Below are 27,492 nucleotides of genomic sequence, written 5' to 3' on the forward strand. Positions count from 1 at the left end.
TAATGGCGAAGCAGAAGCAGATCGGAAAATCAGAACAAACAAACGGAATACGTACACTGAAACTAGGCGCCCGTAGGTGCCACGTGTGCCCTATCACGTGTTCTGTGTGGAACAGGTGGCCTGTTTCCTTTCCCCACAGTCAGCCGTTTGAGTAAGCCGTTTGACCGTCGCGGGCCAACTCGCGCGTACTAAATCACGGTCATAGCCGAGTTGTTCCACTTCCGGTCACCGATGTGAACGGTCGTGAAATCATGAGCTCGTTTCGAGTAGCCACAGCGTTCGACGCCGGCGGCGGAAACAGGACCTAAGGAAATGAAAGAAAAAAGATTTCCAGATGATCTTCCCGACGCTGCTCACCGGACGCATTGTGTTTAACACTGTTCCTTCACGGCGACGTAAAGGAACGACCGTACCTAGTCGGACTTCAAGGACGCACTGGCCCAACTTGGTGCGCTGCCCCAGGAGGTTTCCTTGGGTGCGTATCAAATCAACCATGTTTGTGCTTTGACCTTAAGGAGAGCACAAGCCAGAAAAAAATCCCCCGCATTTCCCCGAGGGGGAGAATGTGAAAGTGCGAATGCTTGGTTGTCGGCCCGCTTGCGGCGCTTGCGCTCGGCCCCCGCAGCCCACCGCCTCGCCGCCTTCTCTTCCATCTCTTCCATCGGGTTTGTAGTATCACGTGTACACCACGCAGTTATCAAGCCGCTATAACGCCGCTGAGTCGCCAACGCACGCCGCTGACGACGTAGTTTGAATGCGTTAAAGATATAAGGCGCGTCACTAACACTTATATCAGCGTCGCGTCCGTGGCTTGGTCGGTAGAGCGTCGCGCTGCGGCCGCAAAGTCCTCGGATCGAAACCTGGCGCCGGATGCTGTTTCTTTTTTAAATATAGAGGAGCACTGCGGACGCCGCCGCCGCCGCCGCCGCCGGCGGTGGATGGTTTGGGGTCGCTTATAAAGTGCATTCGCACTTAAAAAAATGCTGATCATGACGGAGCTGGAAGTGAAGGGGCGTTGCTGCCTCGTCATCGGCCCGCACAATCAGGAGGTGAAGCTGGAGCTCCACTGGCTTTTGAGAGGGTGGGGGACGAGGACATCCGTTCGGCGTTCGTGCCGTACGGTCGGGTCAGCGAGATTACGAAGGAACTCTGGCGGGTCGCCGGTGTAAACGAAAAGACGTCTACTACGAGGACTCTGCTTCTCAATATTAATTCAGGGCTCAAAATCGACGCCCTAAGTTACCAAATTAGTGTTGCCGGAGAACTGGCTCTCGTCGTGGTGCCCGCCGGCCCATCCAGTTCTTTCGCTGCAGCGGCGAAGAGCACGTCAGACGGGAGTGCGAGGTACCGCGGTGTTCCTTGTGTCGACACTCTGGTCATGCTGAGCGCAGTTCATGAGGTCGTACGCGAGCACAGTTGGGCCTCCTGGTGACGAAATTGCGTCCGAACACCTCATGGATGCCAAGGGACCCGAAAAAGCAGCCGGGGGATCAGTAAAAGACGGAGGAAGAGGCCACCACGACAACGAATGCGGAGGAAGGTACAGCGGCAGCAGACAGACGTGACAATAACGTACCGGTGCGAGGTCCGGCTGTCACGGGTGACCTGTCGAAACACGGTGGCACCCGAACGAACGTCCAGGCAACGGTCAGCTACGCCCCCGACGCCATGGACGTGCTCGAGAGCCCGGTCACCAAACGGTGCCAGGTCATCGTTGCCGATGTGGCGTCAACGACCCTGCAGTCCTGGCCGACGAATGGCCGATGGAGACGACGCCGGGGTGTCGCTCGACGATGCGGCTTAAGGCAAGCATCGCGTTGGAACGCAGGAGTGCCGAGGCGGTGGGAGCGATGACTAGTGGTCCAAACGCCTTGCCTAGATACGCGCTGGACGTGGGCGGTGAACATCAATACCCCGGTTTTCATTTCTTCACGTCTTCTCTAGAGTGCATGAACCTAGCTACCCTAAACGTCCATGGTATTTCGAGTAAAAGATGGCAGAGTCAGGTGCACCGCCTTCTAACAGATCTAGACGTAGACGTCTTAGAGGTTCAGGAGAGAAATGTAGAGGGGGAGGTGGAGACCGGGAGCACGGTGCAAAGTTTCACGTCGCGGTATTACGTGTGCGTCAGCTACGCAGTTGGCTTTTCTGAAGGCGGGATGTAATTTGTAAAAACGTTGGTGGGGCTTGGTGTGCGAGATGTGTGCTCCGAATTGTCAGGGCCGCTTGTTATATGCGGTGTAGTATTGAGTGGTGAAGAGTGGCCAATACTGTGCTTGTATGCGCCGAATGAAGAACTCGGCAATTTCCCGGCGAGAGCATTGGTGTGTTGCAGGAAATCATCAATACTGTTGGGTTAGTGGATGTGGGTAAAGGTCTAGACAAAGGACCCGAAGTGAAATTTACCCGTTTTCAAGCAGTCAATCATGCTAGACTGGATAGAGTGTACGTGTCGTGTGATTTCATTGAAAAATGTGAAAGGTACGTATCATTTTCAGATCACTGCTTGGTCGGGTGTAATCTAGGATGCAAGCAACGGACCAACCCTTTCATGTGCGTGCTATGGAAATTAAATGATAACTTCAGAATAAAACCATTTTGAAACAGTGAGTGTTATGATTCGAAAAGTAAAAGGCGATAAAATCGGTGAAAAGTGGAAGTTCTGTAAACAAAAGGTCAAAATGAAAGCCAGTGAGAAGTCCACTGTCATCTGATACGAACAGAAAACTATAGAAAAGACCAAACCTAGAAAAACGTATTTGTGAAGAATTGCATTCGCCTGGGGTGTTTAGTAAGGATATAACAAAAATAAAACGGAAAGTTGAGGCGCTTGACGACGAGCGCTACCGGGGAGACCTCGTGAGAGCGCTAGTGGCGGTTAGCTGGTGGAGAGGCGCCTATTAAGCGTCCGCTGGTTACAGAAGGGGCCAACGCTTGAGGTAATCATATAAGGGATATAGTGGGAAGGACGGGTTGCGGGCGATCAGCAAGTGATTCAACGGGCTTTATATCACTACTACAAAGAATTGTTTGCCTTCCGCGGGGTTGAGTTGGAGGCCTTTATAACAGAGCTTATCAGTGCTTCTCCAAGGATTGATGAAGAGTGCCAAGAAAGTTTAAGTCAGCCTATTGCAGTTGCCGAAGTTGAATGTGCGATCGATAGTTTAAACAACGGAAAGTCACCGGGTCCAGCGGGTTAAGTGCGGCTTTTTACAAGGTCTTCAAAAACAAATTATCGCCACTCTGGGAAACACTATTTAACCAGGCCATCGAACTAAAGGCATTGCCACCCTCTTACGGCGAAGAGCACACGATAATAATTCCGAAAACAGAAAACACGGAGAAACGTAAACATGTTACAGAATATCGTCCTACATCCTTGACAAATGTCAATTACAAAATTTTCATGAAGGTGCGTGCGCAAGGAATCCAAGACTCTAATCAGTCATCAAGCAACTGGTCGGGCCCCTCATACGGGTGGGATAGGAGGACGAGGAGGAAGAAACTATATTTCTATATTAGTTTTTGCAGTAATGGCAATGGGTGGTCTTTTCAGTCCAGAAGTCCCTGGGCGGTCGCTGCCAGGCGGGCCCTTTCAACCAGCCGAAGCTGATCGCCAGGGTCCGGGCGGGCTAGCATGCTTTCCCACTGCTCATGTTTGGGGGAAGGAATAGGGGGGAGGAATGGTGGGTGGGAGCACGCCCAAATCATATGGTAGAGTGTGCAGGGTTGGGGACAGTGCTTGCAGGTGGCGGATTAGGAGGTGGGATGAATGGCGTGGAGGAAGGCGGCGTTACGTGGTGGCTTCTTCCTTAGTCATCTTGTCGTGCGATGGGGGAAAGATGCGGCGTACGAGGCGGTAATGTTCGAGGATGTCTTTGAATTTTTGAGATACAGAATGGGACTTCCGACGGTGATGCTGGAGTGTTGGAGGGGAACGCCCGGTAGATATGCGCGCGGGCGGCAGCATGAGCCGCTTCATACCCCTCCAGACTCAGGTCCCGGGGTCCAGAGAATGTAGAGGTAAGGAGGGTTAGGGATGGACTGTAGGATGCGGAGAGCTAAGGGAGCTATGTGACCAGCGGCGTAATGGAGACAGGCAGCTTGCGAATCTGTGACTGGTGATAATGTCTTGAGGTGTAGTGGCTGCGAGGGCTATTGCGATTTATTCTGCAGTTGCGGAGTCGTTGCCAATTACTGTTCCGGAAACCAATTCAATTCCTCGGTGGCCTACTGTTGAAATTGCGAAGGCTGCTTTATCGGCATATTTGGCGGCGTCAACGTGGCGGGTGTCTCGTGGCTTGACTTAAAGCATCTTATTAAGCATTCGAATCGGGGCTTGTCGGCGACCCTGGTTATGAAGCGGATGCATATTCTTGGGTATTGGGGTGACGGAGATGCAATCGCGTAGTTCCAGAGGGATGCGTTGGCGGGGGTGATGGGTGGCAGGTAGTTGGTAGCCGAGGCGACGGAGGAGATGACGGCCAGTATGTGAGAGCTTGAGCCATTCGTTCTGGTTGACATGATTTGCTTCTCGATGTTCGTCCCAGGGGTTATGAAGTTCCTTCTCTATTAATTTGGCAGTAGAAGTTGTCGGTGGTAGCGCTAGTACTAATTTATAGGCTTGCCGGATGATTATGTCAAGTTTTTGTATTTCACTATTTTTGAGAGCCATATATGGAGTTCCGTATGTGATGCGCCTAATTAGTAGGGCTTGAATGAGGCGCACGAGGTCATTTTCTCTTAGTCCTTGTCGGCGATTAGCAATGCGTTTGATGAGGTGCGTGATTTAAAATAGCGTTCCTTGCAATTTATGAATAGTAGAAATCCTACGCCGTCTCATTGGATAGTATCCCAGAACACGTTATGATGGGAGCACCATGGAGGCTTAATTGTGGGTCTGGGATAGGTTGTCGTTTACGGCCTTGCGTGCGTTTTTGGAGGAAGAGAAGGGCAGATTTTTCTGGTGCACAAATGAGGCCGCCGGCTGTAAGGTAGTTGTCGGTGGTATTAATGGCTTCTCGGAGGGCGTCTTGCTGTCCCCCAATCGAACCCCCTGTGGTCCAAATAGTCAGATCGTCTGCATAAAGTGTGTGGTGTATGTGTGGAATTTGTTGTAGTAGTGGCGGAAGTTGTAGCACGGCAATATTAAAGAGGAGTGGGGGTATGACTGACTCTTGGGGTGTACCACGCGGTTGGGCACGAAAGGAGACGGATCGGATGGTTCCGAGGTTGAGGTTGGCTGTGCGATCGGTGACAAAATTTTGTATGTAATTGTATGTACGTGTACCGCAGTTAGTTAATTGGAGTCCTTCGAGTATAGCCTGATGTGATACATTGTCAAAGGCTTCTTTAATGTCCAGAGCTATGATAGCGCGTTTGGTTTGTGAGCTCAGCGGTGCAAGAACTTCGTCGTTTAGATGTAACAAGACTTCTTGCGAGGATAGGTGTGCGCGGAGCCAAACATGGTATGAGGTAGTAAGCTGTTTTCTTCGAGGTATGCTGTTAGCCGATTATTACCTAGGTGTTCGTATAACTTGCCTACACAAGATGTTGAAGATATGGGACGGAGATTTCTAGGGTGACTGGCTTCCAGGGCTTCGGAATGAGCGTGACTTCGGCATGTTTCCATTAATGGGGAAGATAGTTGGTTGTCCAGCAATGATTAAAATAGTCAAGCAGTGCGGCTGTGCATTCGGGGTGGAGGTTACGGAGTAGTTTGTTGTGTATTCTGTCTTTGCCTGGTGTGGTGTTACGAGTGAGGTTGCTGATGGCGAAGGTGAGTTGAATGAGAGTGAAGGGGGCGTCAAGTACAGGATTTTTTTCTTGGTAATTGCGAGGTGGAATGTTTGGTGGTTGTGCTGCGTGGTCTGAGTATTGTGTGAGGAGTTGCGGGTGGAGCTGAGTTTCATTGAGGTGGTGACTGTGGATCAGGCGACAGATGGTGTGGCCGGTGTCTGCTTTGCTGGGCTTAGAACCCAGCATGGAGCGGAGTATGTTTCATGTGGACTTAATGCTGAGAGTTCCTTGAAGGCGGTTGCAAAATTGTATCCAGTTTTGTTTGTGTAAGGTGCGAGCACAGTGGGCTGCCTGTTGTGTGATGTGGGCGATGCGTGTTTTGAGTTTTTTGGTGTGTTTTTGTTTTTTCCAGCGGTGTATAAGGCCTCGGTGGGCATCCCACAGATGTAGGAGATGCATGTCTACCGAAGGGTGATTTTCTGTTGTAGCTAGGCTGCGGGTGTGGGCTTCGACAATTGTGAGGATATCTTGGGTCCATGTTTCAATGTCTTCAATTGTGGTTGGGAGGAGGGGTCACGAAAAGATTTCGAGTCTGTGTATTTAGCATGGCCGATGTTTTGAAGAATGCGGGTGTGATTGATGGTGAATTCAATGATATAATGATCACTGCTTAAGGTTTCCTCGAGGCGTGGCCAAGTGGCTCATGGTATGTTGTGAGTGTATGTGAGGTCGGGGTGGAATCTCGTGCCACGCTGTTGCCTATGCGGGTGGGGTATGAGGGGTCGGTCCAGAGCGTGAGGTGAGCTTGTTGGGCGGCGTCGTGCATTTGCGCTCCTTTTTTACTTGTTTTGGGATAACCCCATGCAGAATGAGGGGCGTTAAAGTCGCCGAGAAGGACTAGGCGGTGATGTTTCGTCGTAGCTTTAACTTTCCGAAGGATGGAATTTATAGAAGCTAGGGAGTGCTGCGGGGGACTGTAGATATTAAGAATAAAGAGACTGGTGAGTGCTTTCTTAGGCGGGATGAGTTCAATGAAGGTATATTGCCAATTAGTGGGAAGGGTGTGTGCTTGTGCAGTGTGTGATTTATGAACGAGTATGGCGGTGCGAGGCTGATGGGAATGTGTGTACGTGATGTAATGACGAAGTGATACGTGAGGTGTTTCTGTTTCTTGTAAAGAAATCACATCAGGAGAGTGAAGTTGACTTAGATGGGTCAGGGAGGGCTGCTTGTTTTTATACGTACGACAATTCCACTGCCAAATAGCCAGTCCTGAGGGAAATGGGTGGGACGCTGGAGGCCGGGTAGACATGTTAGATGAGGGGCTCAGGCTGGCCGGATAGGGGGGTGACCTGACAAGTAGTCGCCTTGGCTTTTTCATAAGGAGCGGGCATGGTTTTCTTCAAATGTACGATGCGTTAGCCTTTTCCTGGGAGACTGGTGTTCAGCAACGATGTGCACGAGGTTGGTGAGGCGGGCAGCCAGGGGTTCAAGGAGGCGGGCGACGGTTTCGGTAACGGTTTTCCCGATGGCGGATTGAATGGTGGCCATAAATGACGCTTGTGCTTGAGTCAGTTTTTCTTCGAGGTGGTGGTATTTTTTGTCGCAGTCGGAATGGGAAGGGGTTGACGCTGTCGGTTAAGGGTCTGGTTCCAGGAGGGTGGTTGGCGGTGTGGAGGGGGTGTAAGGGAGGTGGGAAAGGTTTGGTGTGGACGGTAGCGGATTTGGGCGCGGGGGGTTGGTAGATAGTGTGGAGGGGGGGTGAGGTGGTTGATTAAAGGGCGTGGGAGGGCGTACATTTTGTTGTAACAGTTCGTGGACGGTTTTTTCAAGGGACAGGATGCGTTCTTTTAAGTATGCGTTTTCCTTGAGAAGAGCGAGTTGTGCGGGGGATGCGGAGTTTGTGGATAGGGGGGAAAGAGGTCTTGATCCATGGGTGTTTGTGCGGGTAAGCGGTCATGAGCAGTGGGAAATTGTTTGGCAACGCTAGCCCAGCTCATCCTGGAATTGAATGCTGAAGTCGCGATGTTGGCCCGTGACGTTTGCACGTTCGTGGGTGGCGGGGGAGGCGATCGGTACCTCTGGTTGGTGCGAGCGTGAAGTGGCGCTGGTGGCGGGCGGGGTCGGCGACGGCAGTCCTTGCTGGCCGTAGGATGGGGGAGCCCACACAGTTGGCATTCCGGGTTGCAGATGTGGTTGACGGAGGGATTTCTAACATGGCAAGTGGAACAGATGCGTGTGTCGGGGTTTGGGCATACGTCGTGGCGATGACCCAGGTCGCCGCAAAGCGTGAATAGCTCGGCGGTGTGACGGAAAGGGCGGCAGCTGGCGAAATTGCCGTACGCGCGTATGTAGAAGGGCACTCGTTGTCCGCTAAAGGTAATGATAGCCGACGTGGTGGAGCCTAGGAGTCGTGCATGTAGGATTGGTGCATCGTCTGAGGCGAGAACATTGGGCAGGTCGGCGTTGGTTGTTGTCGGTTCCAATTCATGTATGCCACCCCGAGTGGTGCCGGGTGGAGGTTTCAAGTATGGCTGGAGGTCGTAAGTAATGTGGTTGAGTTGGATGTGAGTGGTGGCGCTCAACGCGAGGGCGCATGCCTCGTCGGCTGTCCTGGCGATCATGAGGTTTTTCCGGGTCTGCACGTGTACGATCACAAATTGCTGGAACGTGGTGGGTTCAATGCCGCTAGCGGCTTGTAGGCCGTTCGTGATGACTCGATCGGTCGAGGCAGAGAGGGTCAAGCCGCTGCGTGGGCGGTAGACGATTTTATAGTCGTTTTGTGGCAGTCGAGGTAGGCCGGGTGGTTTTGCGCTGTGGTGTTGCGGAGCTTGGGCCAGTTGAGCCTTTTTAGCTTTTCGATCAGAGAGAATTTGTTGCCAGGGGCCTGGCGGGAAGATTGTACGGCCGCTGTTTGTGTCGAATTCCATGTCATCATGATGGTCAGAAATGTCAGGGGTGTGATCGGTGACAGCGTTAGTCAGGGCTGCTGGAAATGCATCTACGCCGCCACTCACGGTGGCTGATGTGGTATGTGCCACGGGACTCGCCATGTGGGATGTCATTACTTCTGCGGTCGTCGGAGCCGTAGCAGTTGATGGTGGTGGAGGAACGCAGGGCAGTGGAGCAGAAGTGTTGTGAGCGGCAGATGTTGCTTGCAGTGAGTCAGCCGTGACAGTGTCTTGGTCGTCGTTTTCCTGGTCAGTAGTCGGTGCCCCTGGTTGTGCCCAGAATGGGACCGTTCCGGGTGACTTAACCTGTTTGATGAGGCAGTTTTTGTGAAAATCGGAGGCGTTCTTGCGGAGAAATTGGTCACCAAAGCGAGACCCCATGCTACGTACGTGTTGCCGGCGCGGCTCTTAGTCTTCGTCTTCGTCTTCGTCATAGGACGCACTATTTTTTCAAACACACACAAGGCGAGGTTTGTGCTGGAGTGTTGCGACGCTGCCAGAGTTCACGTGGCTGTTCTCCACCTTGAATTGGAGAAAGCTTTTTATTGGGTGTCCCATGAATTATTGTTGCTGATTTAAGAATATATGAACGTAGGAACAGTCATCAAGGAGGGGGTACCGGAAGTGTTCCGCGAGAATATTTGTACAAAAGACGCTGGGGACCCATGTTACCGTGGAACGGTTGGTACGCCAGGGCTGAACTCTGAGCCCACTTCTTTTCTTCCTGTATATTGAGATGCTCTCCTTGAATGAAATTGGAAGTGGGCACATTCACGGGTTTCAGCTCCGCGAGGCAGATGTAAAACATCTGGCCTACGCAGACGACATTCCTGTTTTCTGTACAACCAAGGAAAGGGTTACAAATGTGGTGGATATTGTTGAACATTTTGGGTCAATCACAGGAGTTGGGGTTAACTGCAAAATGTTTGGGTTTCTGGCATGGGGGCTGGTATTTGACACCGCAATTCTTTGCCAACGTGAGCTGGGAAACCAGCCCTGTTAAGTATCTAGGGACGCCACGGGAGTGCTACCAGGACAGCGAACCGTATTGGCGTGCCCGAACCCAGCACATACGCGACAGGGCAGAAAGTGGAAAGGGATTTTTCTGTCAATGTTTGCTAAAGCGACATATTGTAATTAATTTTTATTCCCAAAGTGTGGTACGTGACGGAAGTGTTGTATTGTTCGTGTTTGAATGTACAGAAAATGCGTCGAGCATATGCTGTGTTTATCTCGTCATCTACTTGGGAAAGGTGCAGTAGGGATAACCTTTTGCGACGCGTCAGGGAGGGCGGTCTTGGAAGGGTGTACCTGTTTGTACGCAAGTTGGTGAGCAGGTTTCTTTTTCTTCGCGATACAAGCGATACTTTTTTGCAAACAGTTTTCCAGGTGCGGCTGTCTCAAGTGCTGCCGGAATTTGTTGTATCGTATCCCGTATGCACATGTAGGGAAGGATTTCTGGAGAGTTGAAAGAAGTTGTCATGTCACTCATGTTTCTGTCAACTCAATTTTCGACGTACTATCCGAGTGCAGTGTCGCGTAGAGAATTATACAAAGATGTTTGCGACAGCCTGTTCCCGGTACTGCGATACAGAGAACTGTAGAAAGGAAGCCCAGGGCACGATGTACTGAAAAGAGTTTCGCGTATGCTTGTACAACCGGGAGTGAAGTCCTCATTTTTCAAACTTCATTCGGGGACACTTACTGTGCAAACTTGGTAAAACAAAAGGGGTTAGACATACCGTGGCGTATTGACTGCAAAATTTGTAAAGAACCGGATAACGTAAACCACGTTTACATAGACTGTTGGAGTGTGGTGTACTCTTGGGATGTTATGCAGCCAACTTTACACAAAGACTTCCCACTTAACCCGCATGGTATACGCCCGCATGGTATGCCGTATTTCCCCACAGAAAAAACGAAGGAGTCCCCTATAGCTTAATAATGCTTCTCGGCCTTCACAGCATATGGCGGGCGCGCATGGCGTGGCTCCACGGCGACGCGGATGCCCGACCGGCAGTTTCCGTGGGAGAGTGTTGTGCAGTTAAGGGGCTGAGATTACAGCAGCCAGTACCAGATTTGTTGAATTTTGCAGAACCGTTAAATACTCTAACGTGATGATCAATTCAGAAAGCCAAGCCGGAGTCACCGCTGGTAGGGATATGTCGGTGTGTGTCGTATCACATGTAGCTTGTGGTTATTTTGATGTTGTACATGTGTGTTGAAGACTGGAAATAAGGAAGACAAAAAACGGTCGCATCCGAGTGGTCAAGACGACTCACCCTAACTGCTGGTTTTTTCTTTGTACTGTTATACTTATACTGAGTTTTTTAAAACGCCAGAATCAACGAATTGGGAAACAGCTTCGCATTTAGAAAGTAATCAAACGCAATAAAGCGCGAAGTTGCCCATCTAGCCAAAGGCTGTGCCTAGCGCTATGTCAAGACGGAAAACAAGGAATGATAAAGTTCCGTCTAGATGGAACCCGAAGTGAAGTGTCTAGTTCCGTCCAGACGGAACAGCAGCTCTCACTAAAGTTCCGTACATACGTAACGTGACTCACGGAGAGAGCACTCTTCCCTGATTTTTACCAAACCGATTTTGCTTACTTACTAGCCATGGTCACCGTTAATGACGAATAACTAATAATAGAGTTTTAGATATCCGTGAGCTCCATCTGTTCTGTGGTCAACGTTTTGACTGGGACCCAACTGCGCGAGCGTGCGCAGGCATGGCGAGGAGGGCGAAGCCCACCGCAGCGAATGCGCGGGCATGGGGAGGGCTGGCCGCGGAACTAATCCCCCTACCGAAATGAAGGCGCAAGTGCCCAGAAGGGTCCCGGTCAACACAGTAAGCACGGAACGGACGGAGCGTACGGAGGGCTAAAACTCTCTATTAATTACGCATCGGGCTCCGTGTGGGAGGAACACCAAGCCGCTACCTCACGACCGCAACACAACATGCAGAGAGAGCAGTCTTTCTTGATGTATGTTAGAACTTGTTCCTCTTCTTCGCTGTAGCAGACGACGCTGCATCATCATCAGTTTCGTCTGACAGCGAAGTGGTGGCGCGCCCTCACGCTTCACCCGCAGCAAGTGCCACTAAAGCCTTCATCCTACTAGAGCGGTCCTCTCCGCTCTCTCACGACAGCTTGGCAGCCGGAGGAACTCGAGGTCCATTACAAGGTGCCGTAACCGGGGACCTCAAGACAAGGCCAACCTTATCAACGCACGGAGCCGCGGAAGCCTGAGAACCGACGCGACCCCTGCGACCTTAGTTCCAGAATCGCCGGCCGCCAGCTGACCGTTATGGAACGGCTACTCCGACTTAACCATAGCCTCCGCTCACAACTGGATGGCATAATAGCCGAAGCGGAAAGGGCACTGCGAGGACAACCGAGACTTTCGGCGTCCGACGCGAGCGTCCTGCGGGAACGAATCGAGGCGCTTCACCTGCAGATGAAGAATCTTGACGGCGAGATATGTGACGAGACGCCACACGACCTGCTCGACAGTGACACCTCGGACGCAGGCAAATATGGGTACAAGGTCGTCAACACGGCAGCGGCCCTTCACTTCAGGTTGCAAGACGCTCTCGCATCTAGACCCACATGACAACCGAGTTATCGGACTTCGATCCGCAACAATGCTAAGTTGCCTCAGCTGGACCTCGCAAAGTTTGACAGAGACAGAAGGAAATGCAGCGCTTTTGGATGCAGTTCCCGTCAGCTGTGCATAACAACGATGACCTGAGCAGTGCAGACAAATTTAACTATTTGAACACCCTCGTGACTGGAGTGGGCTCATCGGCCATCTCTGGACTCCAGGCGAGTGAGGAGTGCTACAAAGACGGCACCGACATTTTAAGAAAGCGCTTCGGTGACGAAAGGATCATCGTTCAAAATCACGTAAGCTTTCTGGACTTGCAACCAGTTTCGTCGTTTTCGAACATACATCAACTTCGTCAGCTACAGGACGAGGTCCCAGTACACGTAAGACGTTTGAAGGCACTTGGCACTAGTCCCGCTAATTACTGTGTAATGTCATGGGAGATCCTCCTCAGAGTACTGTCATGCGACATGGTTCCGAAGTTTAACGAGCACTTCAGCCCACCAACGCCTTCAACAACGGCAACCACCGCAACTCAAGTAATAAGGGACCGACAGAACCAGATGACAAAGTCCGAACAAGAGCTTCAGAAGCTTCTCCAGTTCATCGACCATCAAGTTCAGTGTGGAGATGCCGTGGAGCACCATACAGGTGTAAGGACCTCAGGTGTCGCTGTGACACCAAAAGAACGACCTAGAAAGCAGCAACACTGTGACGTATATAGCCTGTCAGTTTTACACTCTTCAGCAAACAGCACTCAGCGCTGCCTGTTCTCCTAGTCCACAAAGCATCGTTCAGAGGTCTGCGACATCGATGAATTGAACGTCACACGAAAAAAACAGCTGCTCCCCAAGGAAGGTCGATGCTTCCGATATCTGAAAAAAAGGCCACTTGTCCAATAACTGCCGAGGTCGACTGCACTGCCGCAAGTGTACTCGAAAGCATGCAACCACCATGTTAATGCAGATGCCCCCAGCAGCAGCAACGTGGCTTCTACTGGACCCACGGTCCTCCTCCAAACTTTCACCGCAACAGTAGCAAACTCCGCATCCTCGGGACACCACCGGATTCTGTTCGACGGCGGAAGCCAACGCAGTTTGATCACTGCAGAGGCGTCCAAGAAACTGGGATAAGAGTTTTTAGAAGAGGAAACCTTGACTATGGTTGCCTTCCGAGATCCAAAGGCGACAAAAACTTTCCGAAAAGTACGTCTGTCCATAGATAGCAGAAAGACAGAGAGGCCTGTAGATTCAGGTGTTCGAAATCAACACAATATGCGACGAGCACATCCCCGTATCGGACGACAAATTCATCACGACGATCAGAGAAATGCAGTTGGACACGCAGGCCCTCGAAGCACAATGATTCGGCGAAAGCAAAATATCGATCCTTATTGGGCTGGACCATTACTGGGAACTTGTAACAGGCAATGTTACGGCAGTGACGCCGATGCTTAAAGCAGTGGAAACCTTGCTAGGCTGAACTGGTCAAGGCCCGCTGCCATTAGGAAAAACTGCCACGCACTGTGCCAACGCTGTCGTGCTCCGATCATGCATAGAAGCCAACCAGGAATCGAAAGCTCTGAACCGTGGCTCAGACTTTGCAAACATCGTAAAATGCACCGACGAGCCAATCTCGGACTCCGAACAGGTGATGACACACTTTAAAAACCCATTCGAACCAACGAATGAGCGACAAGAGGTTGTCGCGTGGAAACCAAGCCTTCACCTAGAGTACAGCCTTGCTCTTTCGACGATGCGGCGCCACAAATCAACGCAAAGACTACGAAAATATGCCAGCCTTGTGAGAAGGTATGACGCAACGACTGTACTGCACCTGGAAAAAGGAACCAAGAAAGAACCGAATACCCTTCGTGATCCAGCACGTCCACGCACAGGTCCTCCATGGGGAGTGCGAGATATCCTGACCGGAGTTCGCAATAAGGTGCTGGATACCACGCGCCGACAACTAGTAAAAAAGACACAACATTCGGCGATCCTTCGTCGGCTGAAGTTTTCAGTCGAGCCATATTCACTCAAGTAAGAATTACACCCACTCTTCCAAGTCCATTCAACTGTAGCGCGCCTGCGTCATCTGTCGGCGGGGGAGAGTGTTGCAACTTCTTCCTTTTCTGCGCTTTAGCAAACGACGCTGCATCATCATCAGTTTCGTCTGACAACGAAGCGGTTGCACGCGCTCGCGCTGCACCCGCAGCAAGTTCGAATAAATCCCTCATCCTACTAATCGTGTCCTCTCCGCTCTCTCACGACAGCTTGGCAGCCGGAGGAACTCGAGGTTCATTGCAATGTATAACCAACCGGGCAATGCGCTTCCGCCGCTGGCCAGCCAGAATCACTGTAAATTATCACTTACCAATAATTATTACTGATGACTAGGTGTAACCCTGGCGATGCCTACCTCACCCTTGGCTGTAGTTCGCGGTAGCGGTGCAACCGGTTGAGTAAAAATCAAAACCGACTGCTCGATCCGTGTGAATCCTGAAGTGCGCGTGAAGTATTCGTATGATAAAACGCCAGCCATGGTGACAAAAAATCCCGGACCACCTCCACTACCGTGAAACATGGGGAATGGTGAAGCATGCAGTGTGTATTTGTATTCTTGGCGCGTTAGAGTTTTTGGCAACGGAGATGAAACCATTCGTCGGTACAAGTATACAGCTTTTCTGTAAAAGACCCTTGTCTTTGAAGCACGAAGCTCTCCAGCGCGAGCCATAAACGAGTTTCCCTGTGTTTCAGTACCGTGACAACATAAGACGACGCTTATGAGGACGACATGCGACGGTGACAGTACCAGCCCCTGAGGGCTCCCTCCCTAAGAAAACGTAAAGCCGGGAGCATCGAACTAGGAACCATAAGGTCCGTATGCCGAGGGGACTTCTGTACGCCAAATCCCATCAGAATAGCAAATGGCGCCTGATGAGCTGGTTTTAATTTCGAAACTCTACACACTTCACGTCGGTTCCGCGTGAACGGAAGGCTAGACAGAGCCATAGCCAAACAAAGCACAACGCAAAATAAAATGGCGAAAAGTAGCCCCTGCTTGTTTAAAAAGAAACTAAAAATGAATACCAGTTGCGTAACAATGTTTCCTAAACTTTTCGTACAATTTTTGTTCCATCTCCCCACCTCCTTCAGGTGTTTTTGATGAGCAACATGGCACAAGGAACTGTAATATTTGGGGTTAGAGACGCAGATACGTTTTATCGACGTCCTTCTAGCCGGACCCCTAAATTCTAGCCGGACACACAAAAAATCCTGGGTCACCTCCACAACCTGAAACCTAGGGACAGGAGAAGCATGCAGTGTATAAGTGTGTTTTGGCGCCTTGGCGTTTTTGCCAACGGAGATGAAACCGTTGGGGGGTATAGGTATACAGCTTTGCTGTAAAAGTCTCTTGTCTTTAAAGCACGAAGCTCTCTGGCACAAGGCAGAAAGAACTGTATTGGTGTTTTTTTAAATACGGGTTTCGAAGCGCTACAGCGCGAGGAGTAAACGATTGGTTCGGTAATTTTTTAGTGCACGTTACGTTCTAGGGCGAGAATTAAACGAGCTTTCCTGGTGTTTTATAGCGTGGCTACATGATAGGGCAATTACCACTTCGATTACGACGACGTGGACAGGAGACGCCAACAGCCCCAGCCCCAAAGGGTCTTCACCCCTAAAATGAAAAAAATTGCAAAACATATGCAGCGAATATACATTAAGCTGTGCATGTTAGTATAACTGCAGAACGTTCTACTGTTCCACTTCATAAAGTAGGTCTATGGACAGCCTTTACCATGCCGATGAACGCAGTCCTCTAGTTATGAGTTCTCTTGTTGTAAGATTACCACTGCATATTGTGTCATACTTAAAATATTTAATGTTTTAATAAAGAGTTGACAGCATTTTTCAGGCGGCTTTAGCCATGTGCGGTCATTATAAACTTTCCAAACATTGCAGGTACGCAAACGAGTAAAGAGAATTTGATACGGAAATGTCGTCAAGTGCCCCAGAGGGAAGTCTCGCACAGTCGCCGAGGAGCATCGAAGAGATCGAGCGACTGGCCATGGAGAAGGCGGAGCCTCAAGTCAGGACCTACATTCAGATGGGAGCCGGACGGAGCTTGACTGTGCGGGAGAACCGACGGGCCTTCGACAGGTAGGGTAACTCAACTTAACTTTTCGTCTCACTAGCCCCAATCGCTCCACGTAAAGACAATGGGAGCAAGAAAATAGAAAGTAGCCTGCAGGTTATTGCAAATTTTTCGCCTTGTGTAAACTTGAAATGCAAAATTGTGCACTGAGTTTGTATATGCGAAGTTGCATTGATAGCGTCTCTGCTGAGTTCCGCCCGGCAAATAATTTAAATATCGCGTCTCTGATTCATATTTAGATGAACTAAAGCAGGCCCCGAAGGAGGTGACGAACATCCACTGCATTAGCAATGTCGCTTGAGTCTACCCGTTTCGTCACACGCTTTGCCAAAAGTGAATATCTTCGCTAAAGACGTAGAAAGGGGCGGGGGTTTGGAGCGCTATTGTTATATAGACCTAATAACCGTACGTTCACAAGGGCGCCTGCGCCAGCCATCGCTCGGGACTCCTCGGGTAGATCAGTCTGATTGGCTGTCTCTGTCTGTTTATATGTATGTATGTATGTATGTATGTATGTATGTATGTATGTATGTATGTATGTATGTATGTATGTATGTATGTATGTATGTAAGTACGTATTTATGTATGTATGCATGCAGGTATGTGTGTCTGTCTATTCGCCGTCCGTCCGTAAGTCCGTTCGTCCGTCCATCGGACTGTTTGTCTGCATGTCTATGTCTCTCTATTTGCCTGGCTGCCTAACTGTCTGTCTGTCTGTCTGTCTGCCTGGCCGTCGGTCCGTGCGTCCGTCCTTCTTTCTGTCTACCTGTACGTTGCAGACAGGCATAGGGCTTACGGTTTTCTGCCTATAGATACCCGTGTATTGAAAGAAAAACAGGAGCTACACACTATTTCCAAATTCACTGTGAACAAAGTATTAGTGACATGTAGATCAAACTCGGTGTTATTTTAGAGATGTCCAAACGGATAGTTGTCACGTGACTTCTTTTGTGGTAGGTTCTGGATAACAACAGTTATGGCCGTTTTCTGTAAACACACATCGTCTCTTCACAGCCATGCATTGACAGCCGCCGGAAGTTCTGTTAAGTATAACAATTAAATGATACAGTATACCCCAATGATAGCGGCAAATTTTAATAATATTTTTTCACATAGCTACATTAGATTAATAGCTGCCGAGTATTCCCGAGAAAGTTGCCTTGCGGCAAGATTCAAAATTCTTTGTCGACGCGTCGCTGCCCGCGGAAGCAATATTTTTCAAGGACCGGCCATACACAGGTTCAATGTAAAAAGAAATAATTGGGCCAAGTACGCGCAGTGCGCTAGTTGTACCATAATATCAGAGCTGTTTAAGAATTTGGTTCCGCCGTTGAGCGTTACCAGAAAACTATCATCATCGGCGAGGTGGAGAGAAGGTACAATGCTAGGCCAAAAAGTGCGAGAGAAGGCGGTGTGGAGGCAAGGAGCCCTCAAGCGGGTGCTGGCAGTTCGCGCCTCAAGAAAAAAAATGTGGTTAAGGAGGTCCCGGGAATCGAACCCGGGACGGGTTCGATTCTAGCATTGGCGGAGCTAGCATTGGCGGGTACAATGACATGTGAAGATCGCTGTAAAGAAAAAAAATGTGCGCCGCTTGCGCTAGTGGAGCAATGCTGGAGCCAACACCAGAGCGTATGACCACCTAGGTTCTACCCGCCCCACATCGGACTCACCCGGTGGATAATGAGATGTGCTCCTATAACGTGACTAATATGATGTGTGGGGGGCCGCCCAGAACGGGAAGGAGATTTAGCCCAGCCACGTATAGCCTAGCGAAGCAAACTTCAACTTTTTAAAACATAGCACAACTCCGCAAAACATAGAAACGACTTAGCCAAGCGTGGCATAACCTCGCAAACCTATAAACAAGTTAAACAAGTAAATAAATGCTAGGTCATCAAATGCTCCGCTGTTGGCTCCAGCCCTGCACTACAAGGGCAAGCTGCGTACATCTTTTCAATTGTACAGTAGAAAGCGTTAATTGCTTTTCCATCGCACTGTATTTCTGCTTACTGAAAAACGTCTATGTAAGCCTATAGATCGTACATCGCAATGTGTTTCTGCTTGCTGAATAACGGCTAAGTAAGCCAATAAATTGTGCCGGAGTCAGACCAGTTTTAAACGGGAAGGGTTTATGTTACCACTAAAAGATCGTCATGACTACGCAAAAAAATTTCAAACACGGCCTCCCCATGCGCGTTGCCAAATCTCTGATCTTTCTAGCGTGAAGAACTGAAAAAGCCATGAACGTCTTGTCAGTAGAGTCATTCTTCAATCATTTTTACTTTAAATGAGTCTGGTCCCTATGGCGCAAGACATTTCTGTAGTTCTCTGGGAGCTCGGGCCGCAGTTAGCAGAATTTAACTGAGGGCTTCAGAAGGGGGAAGAGCGTTTGGGAAGCTTCGTTGTGCAAGAAAAGAAAAAGAAATTGCATCCTCCAACTGTATTTATATTTTTAACAATTTGCGAGAGAACGTGCCATTAGATAACAATTTTAAACCAACAAAATTTGCAGCAGCCGGACTAGCATAATGGCAGAACGGAAGAGCCGCTAGGTATGTCACGGTGAATAATCAAGTTCCGTTAATAGATTTCTTTCCGGTTATCGTTTCACATGAATGGGTCAATACTCGCACGGACAAACTTTGATTGGAGGGGTCTGCTATCAGTTTCGGTATTTGTTTCATGCTCTTAATTCTGTTCTTTCCAGTGTGCTGTAAAAAAACGACTCACCTGCATTTATCGGGTTGCGAGATTCTGTTATGAATTATACAAAAAATATGCTTTATATCAAGCGCGATTCCACCGCGGCGCAAATGCAACATTGCAATGTAAAATTGTTTCAGTCACTTCGGCTGTATTTTTACAAAACGTCCGCAATGGTTATTTAAAACTTCACTGCATGACATTGGGAAAATACAGAGCTACGGTAATTTTATTTTTGCATTTATTTTTGCAAGACAACTGCAAGACTACCGGCGACTGAACAAAATCACGAAAAAGGACGTGTACCCCCTCCCCCGAATCGACGACGCCCTCGACCACCTCTGCCACGCGAAGTACTTCTCATCGATGGACCTGAAGACCGGCTACTGGCAAATTGAAGTGGACGAGAGAGACCGAGAGAAGACTGCATTTATAACCCCAGACGGCCTATACGAGTTCAAGGTGATGCCGTTTGGGCTGTGCACAGCACCAGCGACGTTTCAAAGAGTCATGGACACTGTGCTAGCTGGCCTTAAGTGGCACACCTGCCTCGTATACCTCGACGACGTAGTGGTATTCGCCCGGACTTTCGACGAACACCTTGCAAGATTGGAGTCTGTACTCGAGGCCATTCGTACGTCGGGGTTGACGCTGAAGCCTGAAAAGTGCCGTTTCGCATACGAGGAACTCAAGTTCTTGGGCCACGTCGTCAACGCCGCGGGAGTCCTACCTGACCCGGCAAAAACTTCAGCTATCGCGAACTTCCCTAGGCCGAAAGACAAGAAGGGCGTGCGAAGATTTCTGGGGCTGTGCGCATACTACCGGCGCTTCGTCGCAAACTTCGCACGCATTGCAGAGCCACTCACGCGCTTGACGAAAGACAGCACCCCTTTCAGCTGGGAAAACGACCAAGAAAAAGCATTCTCCGAGCTCCAAAAACGCCTGCAAAGCCCGCCCGTGCTCGCTCATTTCGACGAAAATGCCGAAACGGAAATGCACACGGACGCCAGTGATATAGGCTTGGGTGCCGTCCTTGTCCAAAAGCAAAGCGGCTGTGAAAGGGTAATCGCCTATGCCAGCCGTGGTCTGTCGAAGGAAGAGAAAAACTATTCTGCTTCTGAGAAAGAGTGCCTGGCTATTATATGGGCGATTTCAAAATTTCGCCCATACGTGTATGGAAGGCCATTCAAGGTTATAACAGACCACCATGCGCTGTGTTGGCTCGCCAATTTGAAGGACCCCTCTGGCCGTCTTGGGCGCTGGAGCTTGCGCCTGCAGGAGTTCGACGTTACAGTCGTTTATAAATCCGGCAGGAAACACTCCGACGCCGACTGCCTGTCCCGCGCCCCCGTCGACCCACCACCAGAAGACTCTGATGAAGACAGCGCGTTCTTCGGGATCGTGACGGAGAGCGACCTAGCCGCCCAGCAGCGTGCCGACCCCGACTTACGCGTCATAATCAAGTACCTCGAGGGATGCAACGTTGCCGTTCCTAGGACCTTCAAACGCAGCTTACCAGCATTCAGCCTGAGAAACTCCGTCCTCGTGAAGAAGAATTTCAGCCCCGGAACAAGAGCGAATTACCTTCTCGTCATCCCCGCGGACCTTCGTGACGAAATTTTGGAAGCGTGCCACGACGACCCGTCTTCCGGACATCTCGGCACAGCCCGCACTATTGGAAAAATCAAGGCGAGGTACTACTGGCCCGGCCTTACCTCTGACGTCACCCATTTCGTCCGGAGCTGCCGTGACTGCCAGCGACGAAAAACACCGCCGACAAGACCCACCGGACTTCTGCAACCGATCGCCGTCCCATCGAGACCATTTCAACAGATTGGAATGGACCTTTTAGGCCCGTTCCCTACGTCACGATCACAGAACAAGTGGATTGTCGTAGCGACAGACTACATGACGCGCTACGCAGAGACCGCCGCTCTTCCGAGGGGGACTGCACAAGAAGTGGCAAAGTTCTTTATAAGCCAAGTTGTGCTGCGACATGGAGCCCCGGAAGTCCTAATCACCGACCGCGGAACGGCATTTACTGCGGAGCTGATGCAAGGAGTATTACGCTACAGCAACACGGATCACCGAAGAACGACGGCGTACCACCCCCAAACGAACGGACTAACAGAACGTCTGAACAAGACAATCGCAGATATGCTGTCAATGTACGTTGACGTTGAACATAAGACTTGGGACGAAGTGCTCCCGTATGTCACGTTTGCGTACAACACGGCTATCCAGGAGACGACGCAGCTGACGCCGTTCGAGCTTGTCTACGGTAGAAGGCCAACTACGATGCTCGACGCCATGCTTCCGCACGTAGAAGACGACGACCTCAACGCCGACGTCCACGGATATCTTCAACGTGCGGAGGAGGCCCGCCAGCTCGCTCGAGTTCGTATAACGGACCACCAGCTGGTGGATGCGGGCCGCTACAACCTCCGACGCCGAGACGCCGAGTACCAACCAGGGGATCGTGTGTGGGTTTGGACTCCCATCCGACGACGCGGACTCAGTGAGAAGCTCCTGCGACGCTATTTCGGACCCTACCAGATTCTACGACGTGTTGGCCAACTTACCTACGAAGTGGTCCCTGATGGTGACTCCGGCACAACACGACGACGCAGGCGGCCTGAGGTCGTCCACGTGGTTCGCCTAAAACCTTTCTACGGACGATGATGAACTTTTATTTTCATTTTTTCGGATTGTCGCTTATGTTAGCATCGGGTCGATGCACTCTTAGAGGGGGGGTAATGCCGCGAACCATACTGCCGCGAACCATACATTGGGTTTGTTTATTTGTGTTTTGCTTTTACCGCCCGGCTGCGCCGGTCTGCGTTATCTCTGCGCCAAGGGAAGCGCGTGTTCCATTCTTTCTTTCTGTGCCGCATGTGTTATCTGTCGTGATAGGGAGAGCATTCCGATCTAACGTGAACAGCCCAGAATAATCTTCTTGGATCTACTATGTTCTCGATGTGAATCGACGTTTCGAGAACCACGCGCGCCGAAAGATAAAAAGCCTGCAGTGCGGACGCCGGGGCATTCGATTCTGCGACGCTCGCTGACGCAAGTCACTTTGTTGACCGCTGCTTCGCCGCCTCTGTATTCTTTTCAGTTGTTAGGGGAGCACAAGTTCGCTCCAATAAACTTGTTTCTTTTCCAAACAACTGCTTCGTCCTTGGCTACGTGACATCTGGTGGAGGTGCGGGGTACGCACCCTTCATGCCCACTACAACCTCTGGAAGCCGCCAAGCCAGTCCAACAAGAGCCAGCCTCCGCGTGCAAGATTTACCACCCGAGTTCGGTCTACTACCGGAGAAGACGAAGAAGAAAAACGTCGCAACCAGCACCATGTTCATCTAAGCCAACCCTCCTGTCGTTCTGCAGCAGCCACGGGAACCGCCATCATTCCGAGGAGCCCCCGCAGAAGACCCAGAAGAATGGTTGGAGAAACTGGAGCGCGTCCGGAAATTCAACAGGTGGGACGACGCAGAAACGTTCCGGCACGTTTTCTTTTACTTGGAAGATTCGGCTCGCACTTGGTTCGAGAACCACGAGAGCTCCTTGACAAACTGGGCTCAGTTCAAAAGCGAGTTCATTAAGACCTTCACTACCGTCGTGCGAAAAGAAAGAGCCGCCCTTTTGTTGGAAACGCGCACGCAACACCCCAACGAAGGTGTCGTGATCTTCGTTGAGGAGATGAAGCAGCTATTTCGCCGCGCGGACCCCGAAATGACGGAAGAAAAGAAGTTGCGCTTCTTAATGCGCGGAGTGAAGGAGGAACTGTTTGCTGGACTTGTCCGAAATCCGCCCAAAACCGTCGCCGAATTCGTGACCGAAGCCAGCACCATTGAGAAAGCCCTCGAAATGCGTGCTAAGCAGTATGACCGCAACTTTGTTGGCGCGGCTAATGCGAACGACCTTGGCAGCACGCGGATCCCGGCCGACAGCCTACGCGAGACTATCCGCGCAATAGTGAGAGAGGAGCTGCGGAAACTTCTCCCAACGCCGCCGCATCCCCAAGTCGCTTCCCTCACCGACGTGATTAGAGAAGAAGTGCAACAAGCGTTGGGAACGTCTACGCCATCCGAGGTACCCCGAGAGCCACAAGCTATGACATACTCCGCGGCTGTTCGTCGACCCCGCCCTGCTCCAACACGCCATCAAGAGGCCCCGCCGTACCGCCGCCCACTGTCACCCGCCCGACCCCCGGTAGCCCGAAACCTGACGCCGAGGAAGACGGACGTATGGCGAACTCCCGATAACCGTCCTCTGTGCTACCACTGCGGAGAGGCCGACCACATTTACCGTCGCTGCCCATACAAGAGACTCGGACTGCGTGGTTTCTCCGTCGACGCACCTCGCCCTCTCCCTGGCCAACGACCACGTGAGATCGACGAGTATCTATCTGAAACCAGCCGTGGCCCAGCGCGTTTCAACCGTTCGCCGTCGCCCTACCCCTACCAATCGCCGAACCGCCGTAGCAACGCTGACTTCGCCCGTGGAAGGTCCCCCAGCCCACGCGGGGGAAACTAAAGGCGGCAACTTCTGGAGGTGAAGTTGCTCTACGGCGAAAAACTAGAAACCCTCCAACGACGCAAGGACGCGCTGAAGACAGTGATTCACGACATGCCCTCATCCCGACGACCCGACCTAACCCTTACGAGACTCCCGAACACGACGAGAGCTACACGGCGCGACGCGTACCCGACCTGACCGAGACGTCCGTTGAGAAGACGACGACCACGACGATGCACAGTGCCCGACCATCAACACGTACAAGCAGAGATACGACGCCCCGACGAACCCGGAACTCGAGGACGACTGCATCTGACGTCAAGGTGTCCATCGACGGCTTTGACGTAGTCGCCCTCGTAGACACGGGAGCTGACTATTCGGTAATGAGCGGACCATTTGCGTCTAAACTGAAGAAAGTTATGACCAGATGGGACGGTCCGCACATACGCACAGCAGGAGGCCACCTCGTGACGCCAAGTGGAACGTGCACATCGCGCGTCACCATAGACGGCACAACGTACCCTGCGGCGTTCGTCGTTCTGCCTAACTGCTCCCGCGACGTGATTCTCGGAATGGACTTTTTGACGGACAACGGCGCAATAATTGATCTGCAGACCAAGTCGATAACATTTTCCTCCAATCACTCCACGACGCCGCAGCCGAACCCCGATCACCGTGCTGCTGTCAGGATCGCCGACGATCACATCACCCTGCCACCCCGCGCAAGCTTGATGATCGCCGTCTACTGTGAGGATGCTGCTTCTGACATCGACGCTATCGTAGAAAGTGATCGAAGGTTGCTTCTCGACCGCGGTGTCTCCGTCGCAAGAGGCATTGCGCACTTTAAGCAACGCCAATCTCACGTTTTGGTCACTAATTTCACCGAAGAGTACCAGCATTTAAACAAGGGAGCTGCAATTGCGTTCCTCGAAGAAACACAAGAAGCAAGTGATGTGATCGCAGTCGCCGACTTTGAACGCACACCCGTAGAAACATTCAAGCTCCCGCAGCCCTTCGACGTGAATCCGGCGCTACCGCAAGAACAACGGAACAAATTATTGGCTTTGCTACGTCGCTATAGCGAATGTTTTTCATCGAGCACAAAACTACGTCAGACCCCTCTAGCGAAGCACCGAATAATAACCGAAGATGGAGCCCGACCTACCCGACAGTCACCGTACCGCGTCTCTTCACACGAACGGGAAGCCATCCGGACTCAAGTCGACGACATGCTCAGCGACGACATTATACAGCCATCGAAAAGCCCCTGGGCTGCGCCCGTCGTACTCGTAAAGAAAAAAGACGGCACATTAAGGTTTTGTGTTGACTACCGGCGACTGAACAAAATCACGAAAAAGGACGTGTACCCCCTCCCCCGAATTGACGACGCCCTCGACCACCTCTGCCACGCGAAGTACTTTTCATCGATGGACCTGAAGACCGGCTACTGGCAAATTGAAGTGGACGAGAGAGACCGAGAGAAGACTGCATTTATAACCCCAGACGGCCTATACGAGTTCAAGGTGATGCCGTTTGGGCTGTGCACAGCACCAGCGACGTTTCAAAGAGTCATGGACACTGTGCTAGCTGGCCTTAAGTGGCACACCTGCCTCGTATACCTCGACGACGTAGTGGTATTCGCCCGGACTTTCGACGAACACCTTGCAAGGTTGGAGTCTGTACTCGAGGCCATTCGTACGTCGGGGTTGACGCTGAAGCCTGAAAAGTGCCGTTTTGCATACGAGGAACTCAAGTTCTTGGGCCACGTCGTCAACGCCGCGGGAGTCCTACCTGACCCGGCAAAAACTTCAGCTATCGCGAACTTCCCTAGGCCGAAAGACAAGAAGGGCGTGCGAAGATTTCTCGGGCTGTGCGCATACTACCGGCGCTTCGTCGCAAACTTCGCACGCATTGCAGAGCCACTCACGCGCTTGACGAAAGACAGCACCCCTTTCAGCTGGGAAAACGACCAAGAAAAAGCATTCTGCGAGCTGCAAAAACGCCTGCAAAGGCCGCCCGTGCTCGCTCATTTCGACGAAAATGCCGAAACGGAAATGCACACGGACGCCAGTGATATAGGCTTGGGTGCCGTCCTTGTCCAAAAGCAAAGCGGCTGCGAAAGGGTAATCGCCTATGCCAGCCGTGGTCTGTCGAAGGAGGAGAAAAACTATTCTGCCTCTGAGAAAGAGTGCCTGGCTATTATATGGGCGATTTCAAAATTTCGCCCATACGTGTATGGAAGGCCATTCAAGGTTGTAACAGACCACCATGCGCTGTGTTGGCTCGCCAATTTGAAGGACCCCTCTGGCCGTCTTGGGCGGTGGAGCTTGCGCCTGCAGGAGTTCGACGTTACAGTCGTTTATAAATCCGGCAGGAAACACTCCGACGCCGACTGCCTGTCCCGCGCCCCCGTCGACCCACCACCACAAGACTCTGACGAAGACAGCGCGTTCTTCGGGATCGTGACGGAGAGCGACCTAGCCGCCCAGCAGCGTGCCGACCCCGACTTACGCGTCATAATCGAGTACCTCGAGGGATGCAACGTTGCCGTTCCTAGGGCCTTCAAGCGCAGCTTACCAGCATTCAGCCTAAGAAACTCCGTCCTCGTGAAGAAGAATTTCAGCCCCGGAACAAGAGCGAATTACCTTCTCGTCATCCCCGCGGACCTTCGTGACGAAATTTTGGAAACGTGCCACGACGACCCGTCTTCCGGACATCTCGGCACAGCCCGCACTATTGGAAAAATCAAGGCGAGGTACTACTGGCCCGGCCTTACCTCTGACGTCACCCACTACGTCCGGAGCTGCCTTGACTGCCAGCGACGAAAAACGCCGCCGACAAGACCCGCCGGACTTCTGCAACCGATCGCCGTCCCATCGAGACCATTTCAACAGATTGGAATGGACCTTTTAGGCCCGTTCCCTACGTCACGATCACAGAACAAGTGGATTGTCGTAGCGACAGACTACATGACGCGCTACGCAGAGACCGCCGCTCTTCCGAGGGGGACTGCACAAGAAGTGGCGAAGTTCTTTATAAGCGAAGTTGTGCTGCGACATGGAGCCCCGGAAGTCCTATTCACAGACCGCGGAACGGCATTTACTGCGGAGCTGATGCAAGGAGTATTACGCTACAGCAACACGGATCACCGAAGAACGACGGCGTACCACCCCCAAACGAACGGACTAACAGAACGTCTGAACAAGACAATCGCAGATATGCTGTCAATGTACGTTGACGTTGAACATAAGACTTGGGACGAAGTGCTCCCGTATGTCACGTTTGCGTACAACACGGCTATCCAGGAGACGACGCAGCTGACGCCGTTCGAGCTTGTCTACGGTAGAAGGCCGACTACGATGCTCGACGCCATGCTTCCGCACGTAGAAGACGACGATCTCAACGCCGACGTCCACGAATATCTTCAACGTGCGGAGGAGGCCCGCCAGCTCGCTCGAGTTCGTATAACGGACCAGCAGCTGGTGGATGCGGGCCGCTACAACCTCCGACGCCGAGACGCCGAGTACCAACCAGGGGATCGTGTGTGGGTTTGGACTCCCATCCGACGACGCGGACTCAGTGAGAAGCTCCTGCGACGCTATTTCGGACCCTACCAGATTCTACGACGTGTTGGCCAACTTACCTACGAAGTGATCCCTGATGGTGACTCCGGCACATCACGACAACGCAGGCGGCCTGAAGTCGTCCACGTGGTTCGCCTAAAACCTTTCTACGGACGATGACAAACTTTTATTTTCATTGGTTCGGACTGTCGCTTATGTTAGCATCGGGTCGATGCACTCTTAAAGGGGGGT

General features: G+C 51.4%; 1 protein-coding gene across 1 annotated transcript in view; it reads left to right on the forward strand.

Moving 5' to 3' along the window:
* The window catches only part of LOC144175815 (L-lactate oxidase-like), a 70,939-nt gene that overhangs the window by 4,402 nt on the left and 39,045 nt on the right, over positions 1–27,492 (forward strand). Inside the window, exon 2 of the mRNA XM_077704819.1 lies at positions 16,261–16,458. Within this exon, the coding sequence (XP_077560945.1) occupies positions 16,295–16,458 (164 nt within the window). The 5' untranslated portion in view covers positions 16,261–16,294. The remainder of the gene's footprint in view (positions 1–16,260; positions 16,459–27,492) is intronic.

This window comes from Haemaphysalis longicornis, unplaced genomic scaffold, assembly GCF_048455015.1.
Source record: "Haemaphysalis longicornis isolate Haplotype H1 unplaced genomic scaffold, Haemaphysalis longicornis Haplotype H1 scaffold_3, whole genome shotgun sequence".
Taxonomy (NCBI): Eukaryota; Metazoa; Arthropoda; class Arachnida; order Ixodida; family Ixodidae; genus Haemaphysalis; species Haemaphysalis longicornis.